The following is a 17,091-nucleotide window of genomic DNA, read 5'->3' on the forward strand; positions in this document are numbered from 1 at the left end:
CACTATGAGATGAGAGTTAAATTATATGCAGTTAAATCCAATCTAGTTTCAATTTAAATATGAAAAAATTTATATTAATTCAAATTAAAAAATAATAATGATTAATATTTAAAAAAAATATATAAAATATACATACTACTAACAACTACCACAGCGAGGTAAAAGTTGAATCATTCAGTCAAATACAATCTAGTTTTAGTTTTAACTAGTTTCATAGTAAGACTTGCAAGATCATAACATTAAATAAAATCAAAACATTTTCTAAAGTTTTTTTTTCAAAATTTGAAGATTTTATACAGAAAAATCATTCGAATAAATTTCCAATAGGATGAAGTAGTTTGTTACCATAGAATAAAAAAATAAGTCTATATGATATGTAAGATAATGTTAAATATTAATATATTAATATATTAATATATTATATATATGTCACATATATACATATAACTTACAAGAAGGGTCAAGGGGGTGCTTCCTCCCCCCTTCCTCCTCGGTGTAGAAATGTTTGGTCTGTTACATATCCACAAGTCTCCCTTGAGAATTGTCAATAGTGGCGGAACCAGGGGGCTTGGCTCTGGAAAAACTGTTGACAGGTTGGTGGTTATAGTTCAGGCCCATGAGCCCCCCTCTCTCTCTCTCTCTCATTACCCTCAATCTCAAGGAGTTTTAGTTCAACCCCCTTGGGCCATGGTTGTTAGCTCATGGCTGTGAATCTCCATCGAGTTACCGATTGGCGACGGAGATGGCGAGCCAGACATTGGACACCGATGAGCAAAGGACTCACCAAGCACCGGTCCAAGTTTGCTAACATTATTATGATTTATGAGTGCATGAGCCATGAGTGCATCAAAGGACATTAGATAGTGGATGTCTGGATGATTTTATTATGGATGGTGTCATGGTGATGTTGTGGTTAACTATTATATATTGTTATTTTTTAAGAATAATTATGTGGTGGTTGTGTAACGAGAGAGTAATTGAGATGCAAATTTGTAATTAATAAAAGCATGGTTGATGGTTGTGAACAATCATGAAGTTAGTGGGGAATGGGTTGGCATTACACATGTTTGTAGAAATGCCTCATAGAGTAATAGGAGCTATTACATCTTTGTTGTCTTCTTATGTATGTACTCATCCATTACAAATTACAATGAAAGATTGAAAGGCAGCAAGAATAATTTTGATCATATTCTCTTCTCCTTCTTCCTCCTTTCCCTTCCCTTACAAGTTGCAGCCCGTTTGGGCCATTTCACAAAATCTCAAAATTGGTAGCCTGGATTTCCGCCACTTCCCACTGATGACAAGGTTAACTGGTTAAGCTTGGTTAATGATTATTGAATTTAGTTTCATGGAGGATGGAGCTAAAATGCTTATGCTTTGGTTAGTGGTTATCAACTTATTACTACTGGTTTTAACTTATAACTCATGTAAAGCAAGTTATATTTGTGTTAAGATTTTACTTTTAGCAAGGAGATTTTTATAAAGTTTCATGCTCAGCTGGTAGTGGTTGTCATCATTTATATATACTTGTGAATCATAGTTGATGTCCATGCAATGTTTTTTTTCTTTTGAAGAGAGAATGTGGACCTGGTTAAGATGTACATGTGGGAATGATGGTGGAGGCAACATTGTTGGAGGGACTAGTTTGAGTGGGTTTATGATGGATTTGAGTCATCTGATTCAATGTGTTAGGAGGATGATTTTATAAAATAACCCCACATTATGCAACCAAAGTGCTCTTTGTCTTTCTTATTCAAATGTTGTGTGTCAGGCTGTCTTCATGAATGTTGGACAACATGTTTTAAGTAGAGAGGGGAAAAAAAATTCAGGCACTTATGTGAGTATTTTATATTTCCATGGGGTTGGGGAAACAACAATGAGTATATGGGCTTGGGATAAATAAAATATTTCTAGTTTAGTTGTTAAATTGGTAAAAAAAAAAAACTATGAATTTTATGAGAATTTTATTAGGAAGAAAAAATGATTAAGAGTTACCACTTGCCAAAAGTTGACTTGGAGATTAGTTCTCATCAGTTGACTCTATCTCTTTTTTGTCCAAAATCCATGAGCTCAGGGTTCCAGACATGAAAAAATTGTATAATGTATTTGTTTGGCTGAGGGTTAGGTTTACCCCTTGTTTGGTTGGAGGTTTTTAGAGGGGTGAGGGGGAGTTAGGAGGGGTGAAAGTTGTTTGGTTGGGGGAGTGAGGAGGAGGAGGAGGAGTTTGGAGGGGTGTTTCACCCCTCCAAACCCCTCATATCCCACCCCTCCAAATCGGGGTCTTTTGGAGCGGTGGGGATTATTAAAACAAATTTTGATGTTTAAATCTTTATGAAAAGACTAAAGTATCCTTTGTCAATTTGAGAAATTACGATAATATCTTTTTTAAATCTAATTTCATAATAACAATTAAAAATAATAATAATAATAATAATAATAATAATAATAATATAATATAATATAAGAATGATAAACAAATATAAAAAATTGAGTTATACAAATAATATTATTACTAATATTAATTTTAATTTTAATATTAACAAAGTTTGTACAAAATAATCTTTTAGATATGTATAAAAAAGTATTATGATCAATTTTATATAAAAGGGCAAATTAGTAAAATACACATCAGATCTCTCCTCACTTCTCCTCACCCCTTCTTCTAACCAAACAAAAAAAATAGATTACCCCTCCACACCCCTCCATTGAACCAAACATAAAATTTTTTTCAAATCCTCCATACTCCTCCCCTCCTTATTCCCCCTCACACCTCGCCTTCCCCCTCCCCCACTGAACCAAACGAAGCCGGGTTAGATTGTGTTGGGTTTCACTATTTTATTTTATTTTTAATGAAAAAATGTTTATACTACTAAAAAATCTTGCTATGTGTTAAATTGCTCTTGTTAATTTAGTTCTCTTGGTTATATGCATTGTAGTGTGGAGAAAAGCTATTATTTATTCCTTATTGCCATCTTGATGTGGAGGAGTTCCTTGATCTAAAGCCTAAAGATCATGCCATCATCTATAAGTTGCTTGATACTTATTTTGAGAAAATCCTTTATAATGCACTTGAAGTAGGTTATCTACTTAACTTTATTTTTCAATTTGTTGAAATATGAACTATGTAACTGATGAAATGCCATTCATTTATATATTAGGAAAAAATGTTTTAATTAAATTAGCAATATTTTTAGCTTTGAATGTCTAGCTATTATTTTATTATCAATTTTTTTATACATGTTTGTTATGTCTTTGGATAGCATTATACACTTTCACAGCCATTTGGACATGGATAAATTTTTAATTAAACGACCACAAAGTGAAAAATCATCCAATTCTCAAAAAACACCACTAGGTTCCAAATCAAATGAAAAAAAGATTGATGTGAATTTCAATTCCAATGACATTGTTAGGGACTTGGAACTACGAAAGCCAATTGAAGACTTTGATGTTGCGGTTAGAGATCAAGTTAGAAGGGAATAATTAACTAGAGGTCCTTGCCAACCAATTGGGCACAATTTCCCAAAAAAAGAGTATGGCAAACAACAGAGGAGTTTTCAAAATGTTTGGTTTAAACAACATCCATGGTCGGAGTACAGTGTGACTAAAGATGCGGCCTTTTGTTTTTGGTGTTATCTTTTCACAGCAAGCATAGAAAATCAAATAAGAGAAGATGCTTTCACTAAAATGGGGTTCAATAATTGGAAAAAGCTCTAGAAAAATTTGTAGAGCATGTTGGTGCTGTGAATAGTGTGTATAATGATGCAAGAATACAGTTTCAGAGTTTCCAAAATAAAAGGCAGAGTGTGTCACACTAATTGGCTACATATTTACATGAGATGGAGGTTGAATACCGCACTCGTTTAACGGCCGTTTTGGATATGACACATTTTCTCCTGAAGCAAGGATTGGCTTTTCCTGGACATGATGAGCCCTCTAGCTCATTAAAAAAGGTAATTTCCTTGAGTTACTAGAGTGGTATAGCCTGCGGAATGATAAAGTTTTTAGGGCATTTAATCAAAATGCTCTTGGAAACAATCAAATAACTTCACCAAAGGTTCAAAAGCAGTTAGCAAATGCTTGTGCAACAGGTATTACATGTGCTATTATTTGATGATATTGGAGACAAGTATTTTTTTCTTATGATTGATGAAGCCCGGGGTGTGTCAATGAAGGAGAAAATGGGTGTTGTTTTGTGATATGTGAATAAAAATGGGTATGTGATCGAGCGGTTCCTTGCTATGGTTCATGTGCGGATACATTAGCTATTTCATTGATGAATGCTATTGATTGTCTATTTTCCAAACATGGGTTATCTCTTTCAAGACTAAGGGGACAAGGATATGATGGGGATTCAAATATGTGAGGAGAATTCAATGGTTTGAAGGTACTTGTCTTAAAAGAAAATCCATACGCAAGGTATATCCATTTTTTTACTCATCAGCTCCAATTAGTTATTGTTGCTAGTTGTTGCTAAAGACAATCGAATTGTGAGTGATTTTTTCCAATATATTACTATGACTGTTAATGCGGCGGGAGCATAGTGCAAAATGAAAGACCAACTTAGGCAACATCACCATGATAAGTTGGTTGAGTAATTGGAAATGGTAGAGATATTTAGTGGTAGAGGAAAAAATCAAGAATCTAGCTTAGCAAGACCGGGTGATACTCGTTGGGGATCATATTACACTATCATTCTCCGACTAATCTCAATGTGGACTTCAGTGTTAGATGTACTCTAAAATGTGCATGGTGATGGTGCTTCAAATGATAATAGAGGCATAGCGGCAAGTTTGATTAAAAAAATGGTGGATTATCAATTTGTGTTTGTGATATATTTGATGAGGCATTTGTTGGGAATAAAAAATGAGTTATCACTTGCCTTACAACAAAAGGATCAAAATATTGTTCAAGCAGTGCATTTAATTAAACCTGTAAAGGCTTGTCTTCGAGACTTGAGGGAGACAGGATGGGAGGCAGATTTGGAGGAAGTTAGCTCTTTTTGTGAAGAAAACTAAATTCCAGTGCCTAATATGGGGGATAATTATATGTGAATCCGTGGTCATTCTAGATGGGAAAGGCAAGTCATTACTCATTTTCACCATTACCGCGTCGAAATTTTTTGTGAGGTTAGTATTTTTTATATTTATTATGTTTTTGTAAATCTCATTAATTTAGTTTCTTAGAAATATTTGTAATTTTATCTTTGTTGCAATGTTAGGTCATTGATTTGATTTTACAAGAAATGCAAAACCGCTTCCCAGAAACTAGCACATAATTACTTCTTCTTCTGTCATGCCTTGATCCAAAGGACTCATTTTTGAAATTCAACATCCACAAGCTACTTCATCTTGTAGAACTTTATCCCAAAGATTTCTCAATAACTAAGCTCATGATACTTGAGGATCAAGTTGGTACTTTTATTTATGATGTGCGGCATGATGCAAATTTTATAAATGTTGGGGACTTGCGAGATTTTGCTAGGAAGATAGTTGAGGCAGGCAAGCATATTATTTTTTCACACATTTATCGGCTTATCAAGTTGGCATTGGTTTTACCAGTTGCGACAACTAGTGTTGAGAAGGTGTTTTCGGCTATGAATATTGTGAAAACTGACTTACGCAATAAAATGGGTGATGAGTGGAAGAATGATAGCCTGGTTGTCTATATTGAGCATGAGGTTTTGGCAACTATAGACAATGAAGCAATTCTACAACATTTTCAAAAAAATGCAAACTCAACAGATGCAATTACCTCCTCTTAGTCTTAGCCACATATCTCACATTTCTAGCACTAGTGCTGCCATCGGTTCTAGTTCAAGCATGCATAAATAACTATTGTATGTTTTTTTTCCTAATTATGTATTCAAAGTGTGGTTGTTTTAATAAAAAAATTTGTTACCTCATTATTTACATCTCAGACAAATGCTTATTTAGATGTATTTTTTTTTTTATATATAAGAGACCCAAAAGTTTAAAATTGGCAAAAGTTATGTAAGCTTTAGGCCCGAGGATATTTCATTAATATTGGGTCTACCTTGCAATGGAACCACTGTGGTGTTCAAGCAACGAAAGCCTCTTTCTTCATTTGAGAAGAAGTATTTGGCAACATGCAAAGATCGAAATCGGGACAACATTAAGGAGAAGCTGTTACATCTTTTCTCTGACATAAATGAAGAAGAGAATTTTGTGAGATTGCTTGTGGTTTATTTGATGGCTTGCTTCCTCTTCCCCCACTCCACTAGCACTGCCCCAAACTAGGCTGGACAATATGTTGATCAACTCTACTCACTGGGCAATTATTCATGGGCATTGGCTGTTCATAAATTTTTAATGGATGATATCTCTAAGGCAGCTAAGAATGTCAAAGCAAGGAGCTCAGGTGCAAAGATGAAGACTAGCTATGTGAGAGGATGTGTTCTTGCTCTAAACATGTGGTCTTATGAATTGACGGGCACGGGGAAAAATGTAGAAAATGGGAAAGTACCCTGAGCTCTTTGCTATGGAGAAAAGAACTTTCGAAAGACAGCATTAGTGGGTGCTCTGTTGAAATCTCTCTCTAGGAGAGAAGTAAGCACATTTCATGTCTTATGAGTTTTAGATTATTTGATTTGTTGCTTACGAGTTTTTATTTCTCTACTCCCAGCTTTCAGAGCTCACTCCCGTCAAGAAAGAAGAGATTTCCATATTAGAAACCACTTGGACTAGAGTTGATAGGCCAGTAGATGATAAAATTGAAAAGAGCAGCCAAGAAAGATATAATGCTACGGTCAACTTATTGGGAGCAGTGCAGGCAATAACCCATGAGTTGTGCACTTTACAAAATCAGCAAGAAAATACAAGAGAAGACTCCTCCGACAATCTCCTTCTAGCTTCCTGGATTCATTGAGACAAAATATGCATAAAATTGAATATTGGATAAATAAACCGAAGGAGGATGAACCGAAGGAGGACAAATTGCAGACTGTTCTCACTACTCCTAGAACATACAAAAGGAGGCGTCCAGAAGTCTACAAGATGCTGGACAACAGGTAGCGAAAGACAATGGGCAACTTTTTTAATGTTGCTGTGGGCGGGTAAGTTTACTGCTTCAGTTTTTTATCTAGAAATTTTTTTCGAACTGAATTCTTCCTATATATTCTATTGGCATGTAAGATTACTTGACAATAAGATTCTGAAAATCTAAAACTGATAATGTGTACATGTTTACTGTTCTTCAGTTTTTTATCTGAAATTTTTTTCCAACTGAAATTCTTCCTATATATTCTATTGGCATGTAAGATTACTCGACAATAAGATATTCTTCCTGGTGATATGGGTACAAATCCAACATGATACATACTTATCATGTTAAATAAACAAAGCTATAGTCACTTTGGAGTGTCACTTATCATGAACCAATAGTTTCAAAACTTTATAGGACAAATAGGTTGACCAATAAATTCAGGAATCATACTTATTATGTATGATATCCAAAAAATCAAAACAGGCATTGTGCAAGGATGATAAGATTTTTACCACTGAATATATGTTTGAATTGCCATTCAAAGCCAATCCTTAGCAATCAGCATCTGATTCGGCATTAGTTGTGACATATCCTGATCCAATAAGAACATATTCACTAAAGAGCTTGACAAACAACCTTCACTATGAAAATCAGACATATATATAAGAGATAAGGCAAAGATGGAACTAACTAGTGGAGGAAGGCAATCATCGGCATGTCCCTTAATTATAACTCATTTTTAATTTTCTTATACTTTGCATCCCATAAATGGCTATTGTTCCTGTACATAACACCTGGTCCTGTGAATGCCAAAATTAAGATTTTTTTAGGAGCCAGATGAAGATTATTGGTGATATATAAAAGGAAAAAACTGAAGAAGCAGAAGACATGTAAAATAACCAGAAACTGACTAAACCAAGTAGTAAAATCATGAACTAACCTGAACCTTCACTGAGAGCGCCGGATGATAACAAGAGTTTAATAAATTCTGTATCATAAAGACTAAGCTCTCCGTATCATTCCATTTATTAATAATGCATACTTAATAATTTAATTCTTATGTTTTATTGCTCTATTTTTTTTATTATATTCGTTTTCATTTAAGGATGGATGTGTGGAAGAATGAGTATGGGTGTGTTAATCATGCCCAAGTTTCTGATTTCCTGAGTGGCCAGCGTATGGTAGCTGATGATGTGGTTGATGTCTTCTGCCTCATGCTGAATGAATCTTTGAGGAAGACACCGTCGGTGTACAAGAGGCGGGGCATTGCCACAAGACCACAAGCTTTTCAATTATCGAAATTAAAGGATGATAACAAGAGTTTAATAAATTTGATGAACAATCCCTTGAGTGTCTATGATCAAGTGGAGGTGGTCCTTATTCCAATAATTGTTGATAATCACTACCATCTCCTTGTCCTTGACAAGGAGAAGAAGGAATATCTGCACTTCTCATCCATCTCTAAAAAAACATATAATGATGCTGCCAAAAAAATGGTATTATTTATCAAAACTTTTATGTTTTCCTTTGTCTTTAACTAATATTTACTTGATCCAACTGCAGAGGATGGTTTTTGAGAAATGCCTCAGCATCATAGTAAAAAATGAAGAAACCAAGTCCTACTCCTTGACCCATGTCCACAAATGGCCACAACAAGTAGATGGTGCTTCCTGCTCTTTATATTTGATGTTGTTCATGGAGCAAATTCTGAATAGAGAGGAACTCTCCTTGGATGTCAATGATATCCCATGTTTTGCGACATCAATATGCGGCACGAATTCTAGTGGATGGCAATATTTGTACAAGTGGCTGATTTTTTTAGCTTAATTACTAATTTTTTTTCCTCAACTTACAATAAGTATCTGATCTTTTGTTTTGTTTGTATTTTTTGTGCGGAAAATATGCAGGAGGTTAAGGAGAAGGAGGAGGAGGAGGAGGAGGAGAAGCAAGAGGATGAGGTTGAGGTGGTTATGAAGGAGAAGGAAGGTGAGAAGGAGGTTGAGGAGGAGAAGGAAGAGGAGCTGAAGGTTGATGAGGAGAAGGAAGAGGAGAAGGAGGTTGAAGAGGAGCAGGAGGTAGAGGATCAGCAGTGCACTCATTTGATGGATAAAATGCAGTTGGGTCCTCAAAAAATAGAAGAAAAGAAGATGAACTGGAAGGCATTCTGAGCTCTGGTAAATTAAGGCCCTTGAAGACCCCAACAAACCTTCAACAATCTTGTTTTATAAGGGACGACATTGTTAGTGGTCTTCATAATAAAAGAAAAAAGAAAATTGAAGAGCACAAAAAGGTAAAATATTAAATTATGTTATGTATATGTTTAGGTGTCTTAAATTATGAATAGCTTGTAATGTTACAATTATATACTCATTTTTATTTATCCATGGCAGCAGGAAAAAATAGAGGATCACAACGAATTGTCTGTGTCACAGTCAGGTATTCATTTTCACTTTCTATGTAAGAACGATTGTGTGGACACTATTTCTTTTTCTGATGTCTTTTCTATTTAAACTTAAATTCTTATTTCTTTTCTCAGAAAGCTGTGTCAATCCTAATGAGGAAACACTGGTTAGAATGAAAAAATCTAGTAATTGTTTTTTGCTATCACTGCTATCATTTTGAGTTTCGGTTTATGTTCTGTAGTTATTAGTTAGCATTTTGCTTCTTTATTTTTTGGGTTTACAGGACAAAACAAAGAATGAGCAAGACAAAGTCGATCATGGCTCATTGAAGCAGAAGTTTCTCATTTTTGATGTTAATGGGGTGTTAGCTAAAACTGAACACAAATGTACCAAATGCATTTGGCTCTTCTATTCAACAATTAGCATGTTTATTTTAGGTTGATTGTCTAATTGTTTGCTTTTGCAGATGTGACACCAAGACCTTTTGTTGAAGATTTTCTAGAATTTTGCTTTGAACACTATGAAGTTGCCATTTGGTCATCAAAGAAGCCGTAAGACATGTCCTTAAACTTTCATTTTTCCTCTGTAGTTTGAATTACTCTTGGATATTTCAGTTTTTATAATTCTAATAAGAGATTTAATTTTAATAATGATACATCCATAACTTGAGGAAAGCACTTTCATTTTTGAAAGAAGACGTCAAAAACAAGTTTTTCTTCATTTGGGTAACTTTCTTTTTATGTTTAGTTCTAAACAAAAATTATTGGTTAATCCAAATAATTGTTGTTAATTGTGTGTGTTTATGCAGGATCAAAATCAATGCAAACAACATTTAACAGATGAACATGTATTCACTAAAGATCTCAGAGAAGTGTGGCATAATTATAAGCAATATAACTCTTCAAATACTTTGTTAGTTGATGATTCAAGACAAAAAAGTTGATATGAATCCAGTGAGTAAACATCTCTTTATTTTTTCATTTTTCTATTTGGTCATGAGATCTGTTATTGGCTTTATTCTTATGTTTTCAATTATGTTCGTGTTAGGAATACAATTTTATTTGTCCTGAATCTTTTCACAATATCCCTGATGATAATGAATTAGGTAACTTCCCCAGTCAAGAAATTTATTCTTTAAATACACGCATATATTTTCTTAAAGATTATTTACTAATCCTTGCGCTTCCATTTGATCACAGGAAAAGATGGTAACATTCGGATTTTTTTAGAAAATTTGGCCAATAAAAACGATGTTGTAGAGTACGTCAAGCAACATCCATTTTTGTCAGAAACAAAAACACGAAGATTTGGGTTTGAGGATATAGAGATCAAAAAAACAATTTTCATCAAGACAGGATGATGTTTGTTAGAGTTTGTGTTTATAATTGACAGTGTTTATTATTGATGGTTTCGGTTTCTATTTGACGCCAGGTCGTTAAGTTTCAATTGACTTTCCGTTTACTTTCAGTTTGTTGTGAAGTTTCTGTAAATAATATAATCAGGTCGATGTGTAATAATGAACTTGCTTGATTGATAGGGATCACTATCTATCTGAAGACACGAAAATAACCAGAAACTGATCCAACTAACTAGTAAAAGCCTAACCTAACCTTAAAATTAAAAGTACCACATTTGAAAAGCGGAAAGTAAGCTGAAAGTAAGCTTAACTAAACCTTAACTCCTTAGAATAACCTGACGAAAATGAAGAATAACCTGCAATTCTAACAAATAATTTAGGATATACATCATTTTAAGAGAAGTGATGGTTGATCATATTTTCTTCATCTTCTTCCTCTATGCTACCATCTGAATCATCATTTCATCTAGTATTCAGTGACTTTCCTTTCCTCTTATGAGTGTTACCACACTCGGCTTGGTAATGTCCAAAGCCACCACATTCTCTACACTTGATCTTCTTTTGATGATCTTTAGCTTCTTCCTTTTTTTCACTAAGGACATCTTTTCTTTGAATTTATTATCTTCTGTCTTATATTTTCTGATCATGTTGTGCAGCTTCCTTGATAGAAAAATAATATCACTATCTCATTCATCCTTATTTTTTGATTCAACAGCTTGTTGTAACTCCTTCTGCTTTATTGCTTTTACCTTCAGAGCCAAATCTTATATTTTTATTTCATGATTGAGATTCATCTCATATGCTTGTAGAAACCCCATCAACTCATCAAGTCTCATGGTTGTAATATCTCTTGCCTCTTATATTGCGGAAACTTTTCCATCAAACCTTTTTGGAAGAGATCTAAGAGTCTTTTGCACTAGCTTTTTTATTTGAATACTTTTTGCCAAGTTGGAAAGCTTGATTTGCAATGTACATCAACATAGCATTAAATATGGCTATCGTCTTATTTTCTCCCATCCTGAGATTCTCAAACAAAGTTGTCAACATTTGAAGTTTAGAAGTTCTAACCAAGTTTGTACCTTGATGGATAGTTTGAAGAATTTCCCAAGCTTCTCTGTCGCACTCGCATATAGCAACATATTTGAACTGGTTCTCATCAACTCCTCCAAAAATTGCATTAATAGCCTTACCATTGGCATTAGCTTTTCTCATATCTTCAGCACTCCAGTTACTTTTCTTCTTCATAGTTTTGTTTGTGTCTTCATTAACTTGAATCAGAGAAGTCCACCTTTCTTCCACTGCTATCTATGTTCTCTCATCAATGGATTTATTAAAAGCCTTCATGCATGTCTTCCAATATGGATAATTAGATCTAATGAGAATTAGTGGTTGTGTGACGGAAGCTCCTTCCCTTCCGGTCATCAATGAAACTTACTTAGACCTCACTAACTTTGAAACCAAAGCGAATAAGGAAAACCTGCCTCTGATACCACTTGTTAGTTCCATTGGTGTGGTTTGTGGTTTAGAGAACACTCAAACACTCTAAAAAAAATCACATACAAACCAAAGAAACAGACACACAAAATTTTTAACCTAGCTCGGCATCAACCTGTCTACTTCTAGGGGGCCAAGATTGAAGATAGATAATCCACTAAAAGAGGTGAAAATACATGAGTACAAATACTTTGTTACTTACACTTACAAAATAAAGATCACTACCTTTACTAGATTGTCAAGTGCTTGTACCATATCTAGTTTATGTCACCACTACAATCTCAGGGCAAGGTAGCTTATATAGACGGCTCGACATCTTAAATATAGTTCATACTTCTTTTAGAACCTCCACAGCTACTAACTTTAGTACCTTCCAAAATTAGCTATTGCAACTCTTATTATAACCGGACTTCCAACATGGCCATGATTGCTAACTTGACTAAGTTCTGGTTCTATTGCAAAGGTAGCACAAGACCCATCAACCTCCTAGTCATGCTTAATCCTAGTCGATGCAGCCAGATCTCTCGATCCTGACTACCAGCAACTAGCCTATCTCCTCAGCTCCTCACCACACAGTCCCCATGCAAGGGGCGCACAACTTTGTGCGTCTTCACACAACTTGCCAAAACTTGATCTTCAATTCACCCAAGTTTGGCCTACAAATCTTCAAAAGAATAGATCTTCAATTATTCATACCAATCATAATAACCATATGTATCTTTCCAATTTGGCATATTTTCAATCATACATTTAATAGATTTCAATCATACTATTAAGGTTCTTCAAATCATACCTTCAATAATTCCTAAAATCATACCAATAATAATTATGTCTTTAATTAAGTAACTCTTCAATCATTGAAAGGTATTTCTTCAATTAGCCTCCATCCATATTTAGTCTTCAATCAAATCTCCTAAATATGGTCTTGATAAGAACTTGCCTAAAAATTTGTAACACATACCAAAAATAGCTCTACCTAGATCTCCCAATATATTTACCTCCAAGCCAAGAACATTTGCCATGTCACCATACTATCCACATCATCATCTATGGCACGTTACCATGGATGCCACATCATCTTGACTAGGTGTCAAATTATGCCAATTAAAGTGCATTTTGCACTAACACATGCAATCTTATTTGAACTGAGAGATTTTCTAAATTAAAATAAACCTCCCTTTCAAGGGTGAGAAGTAATTGAATCTATATAGTGCCGATACAATCACCGCACAATTGCATTACGCCCTATGAGATATTAATGTGAGTTTACAAGAATTTCTTAATTAGCAATCCTTCTTGCAAAAAAGATTACCCTAATCCAAATATAGAATAAAGATGCGATTTATCCTAAAATCTATTTCCTATGATTGTAAAGAGAGCGGAAATACTCATTAACTCACTAGGAAGGATTAAGAGAGAAGAATTCTCCAAATTACTCTATTGTTAGGCTTACTAACAATCCCCTCTAATCCTGGTATGTTTATGCTAGGTTGGTATTTATAATCATCGTAAAGCGGATCGAGTATGATAACTAGGGCATTTTCCATGATAGCAATCAAGCAATACAAACACGCAATTACATTCAAATAATACAGTTTGCAATTAAGAATAAGTAAAGCAACAAAATCCACAACCAATGTTAACAGGGAAACCCTATAGTTTAACTATGCTCAAACATCTAAGAAATTAAAACTCCATTAATGGAGGGAAAGCATTAAAATTACAAGACATGAAGAGGATAAACATAAGCATTAAAACCCATTTCTCAATCATACCAAAGGTTGATGGCTGGAAAACTCCCAAGAACCTTCCGCAAATGCCGCCAAGGGTAAGATTGACAGTTACGATCTTCCTCCTCTTGATGATGGATTCAAATCTCCTTCAAAGTCACCTCTAAATCCCTATAGATTCAGCTCCTTTCTTCCCTATCCTCGCCTCCAAGAAAAGAATTAAATATTGCCCTTAAACTCCTTATCAAATCTATTTATACTGTGCTACTTATGGGCTGCTTACAGGCGTAAAGTCATGGCCATAAGAAGATGGAGATGATGGGTCATGAGCCTTATGAGAACCTTTCGGCTATTAGTCCTATTCGTAAGGTCTTTTATCTTGTGTTACGGTCCAGCTTAGGGCCGTCCTTATGAGAGCAAACTATGTGTTCCCCTTATGACCGCCCTTACGGGCGCAAACTCTACTCGTAAGCTCTTTTAGATGGTCCTTACGGGTTTCCTTATGGGCGTAAATCATGCCCGTAAGGTCCTCTAGTTGGACTCTGTACTCCTCCTTACTGACATAAGCTTGCCCACAAGGTTCTCTAGAGGAGGCTTACGGGCCGTAAGTCAGGCCGTAAGCTACCCGTAAGCCATCCTGTTTGCCTTGTCCTTATTCAATTAATACTGAGAGATTTCCATATGCTTTGTTTAGGCTCTAGAATACTTCTTTTGGCTCTCTTTCATTTTTAAGTGCTTCCTGAAGACTATGAATATAAAACACAGTATATTTTGCGTTAAATTCCACAATATATTTCTCATAAATAGCTAATGAGTGTATAAAATGATATAAAATATAATAGAATATTAGATATTCATCATTCTCTGAAATTATTAGTTTATAAAAAAAATTTACAATATGCTCAAGGAACTGTACTCTTGATATCCTAAGTGGGTGGGCTTGATACAGCTAATTATTACAGATAAATATTGAATGTGAATGTGGCAACCTTGCCACTTCTAGACCTTTTCTAAAATATTTTTTACCAAATGTGGCCACTATTTATTAAATGGCCATATATATATATATATATCCCTTGCCACTTTTAAATGGAACGATTAATTTTCACATGTGATAAACAGTTGACAATAATGCACCCTCTATCAACATTAATATAAACATCTATATCTATTCTACCACTGTACCATACTGATGTGACTGAACTCCCTTCTACCACTGTACCATACTGATGTGACTGAATTCCCTGTAGTTTAGAAGCAACTTGAATTATTAGAAATTGCATGTTTATGTCTATCTATCTGGGATTTCTAAATAAATAAAAGTCAAGTTTGAATTAATTTATAAAACGGCTGGCTTATTAAATTTGAAACCAGCTTTTGAAAAATTTTATCATGCATATATGTGTGAACTTGGAAATGATGTTTCTTAATTTAACGGTGGCTTACATGAGCTCATTGAGTGCTCAATGGAATTGCCCCCCATTATGAGAGCTCAGTGGCCACTGAGCGCTCAATCGTGGGATTCACAATTTTTTTTTAATTTTTATTTTTTTAATCAATGTGAGACCCACGATTTTTTTTTTAATTTTTTTAATCAATTCAACCATTGATCATATCTTTTGAGTTTTTTTTAATTATTTTTAAAATTCAACCATTTGATTATATCATTAAAGTTATTTATTATTTTTAAAATTCAATCATATCTTTAAATTGTTTTTTTTATTATTTTTAAAATTCAACAGTTAATCATATTTTTTTATTATTGTTTTAATTTTTAATTCTTAAAATTTTATTTTACCTCTATAAATACACCCACATACTCAAACAAAACTTACATTCTTCTCTACTTCTTCATTTTTGAATTTTCAATTATATTATGGATAAAAATACTCCTCCATCTTCCCAAAATAAAAATATAATATTTAAATTTTATTTGTTTTATTTTTAATGCAATGTGACAACGTGACAACGCCCTTTGCATGTGATCCGCAAGTGCACGGGTTTGTCGAGTAATAAATCTCAGGTGAGTGGGGTATTGTATCCACAGGGAGTAGGGAGTAAAAATACTTAAACTGCTACTTAACCACATGAAAGTGAACAATGATAGTGTTGATAAAATGAAATGAAAACAAAGATAAAAAGAAACAAGAATGAAAGGCAAAAGTAAGCGAGAGATCAGGCATTCGATAGAAGTGGGGTACTCGGGCAATGCTCCCTTAGGATTAATGTTTCAAGTGCAAGAACAACTATTATACTTCCTAATCAATGCTTAATGAGTCGTGGAAATCCTTAAGCACACGGTCCCAAATCTAAGGTCAACCGTGACTAACTCTACAGTATGTCCCGGTGGAGAAATCGCTCAGTCTCAACACCTCACACTGTTGAAAGTTGCATGGAGTTCTAGGGAATCCAAGTGATAAGCCATCTTCCTATCTATAGACCTTACCCTTTGTTCCAGGCGAAAGGCCCCTAGTCACATCTAAGCCACAGACACTAGAGTCCCTTCAACGCTTCACTCTATTGCTCGCGCAACTAAGCCCCAGAGGAGTTTAGCCTCTAGAACTTCACTCTATTGTGACCACCAAGAACTCAAGGAAATGGAGATAGGATAAATCACATCGGAGGGGAAAACGGACGCTCCGCTACCTCTCGACTCACCCTCTCAACCCTCTCCAATCAAGCAATGTCTAACCCTCGTAATGTGTCACTCATCTACAATGGTTACCAAGATAGACTCTCAAACCTAGTGTCAATCTAGGGGAGAAATCATTCCACAAGCACTCAAGATTGGAACTCAATTGAGACATCAATTAAGGAAAGGATAATAAAAGATCAATAAAACAATAACATCCTAGGGTTTACAAAATCCAAGTACCCAGTAGGGGGTTTAGCTCTCCATGGAGCACAATACAATCAACAATGAAATCAAAAGTAAAAATAAGTGTTCCATAAGAAAACCCAATCAGTAGTCGTGTCGATGGTCTTGTGGAGTAGCCAAGTTTTCTCCAAAGGTCCCCTTGTCCGGCCTAGAGCACACCTCACCAGATATATACTGACAAAAGCTTCCCCAATAACTTTCTTCCAAGCGAATCGCGGTGTCGAA

At 34.8% G+C, this 17,091-nt stretch overlaps 1 protein-coding gene across 1 annotated transcript; it reads left to right on the forward strand.

The window, feature by feature from the left end:
* Positions 1-8,111: 8,111 nt before the first annotated feature.
* LOC120270274 (rho GTPase-activating protein gacV-like) lies at positions 8,112-9,962 on the forward strand. The gene is made up of 6 exons (XM_039277292.1): positions 8,112-8,501; positions 8,913-9,164; positions 9,396-9,441; positions 9,542-9,573; positions 9,691-9,793; positions 9,874-9,962. The coding sequence occupies exons 1-6, from the start codon at positions 8,112-8,114 to the stop codon at positions 9,960-9,962; spliced, it is 912 nt and encodes a 303-aa protein (XP_039133226.1).
* Positions 9,963-17,091: the final 7,129 nt, after the last annotated feature.

Source organism: Dioscorea cayenensis, chromosome 10 (genome assembly GCF_009730915.1).
Source record: "Dioscorea cayenensis subsp. rotundata cultivar TDr96_F1 chromosome 10, TDr96_F1_v2_PseudoChromosome.rev07_lg8_w22 25.fasta, whole genome shotgun sequence".
NCBI classification, from domain to species: domain Eukaryota; kingdom Viridiplantae; phylum Streptophyta; class Magnoliopsida; order Dioscoreales; family Dioscoreaceae; genus Dioscorea; species Dioscorea cayenensis.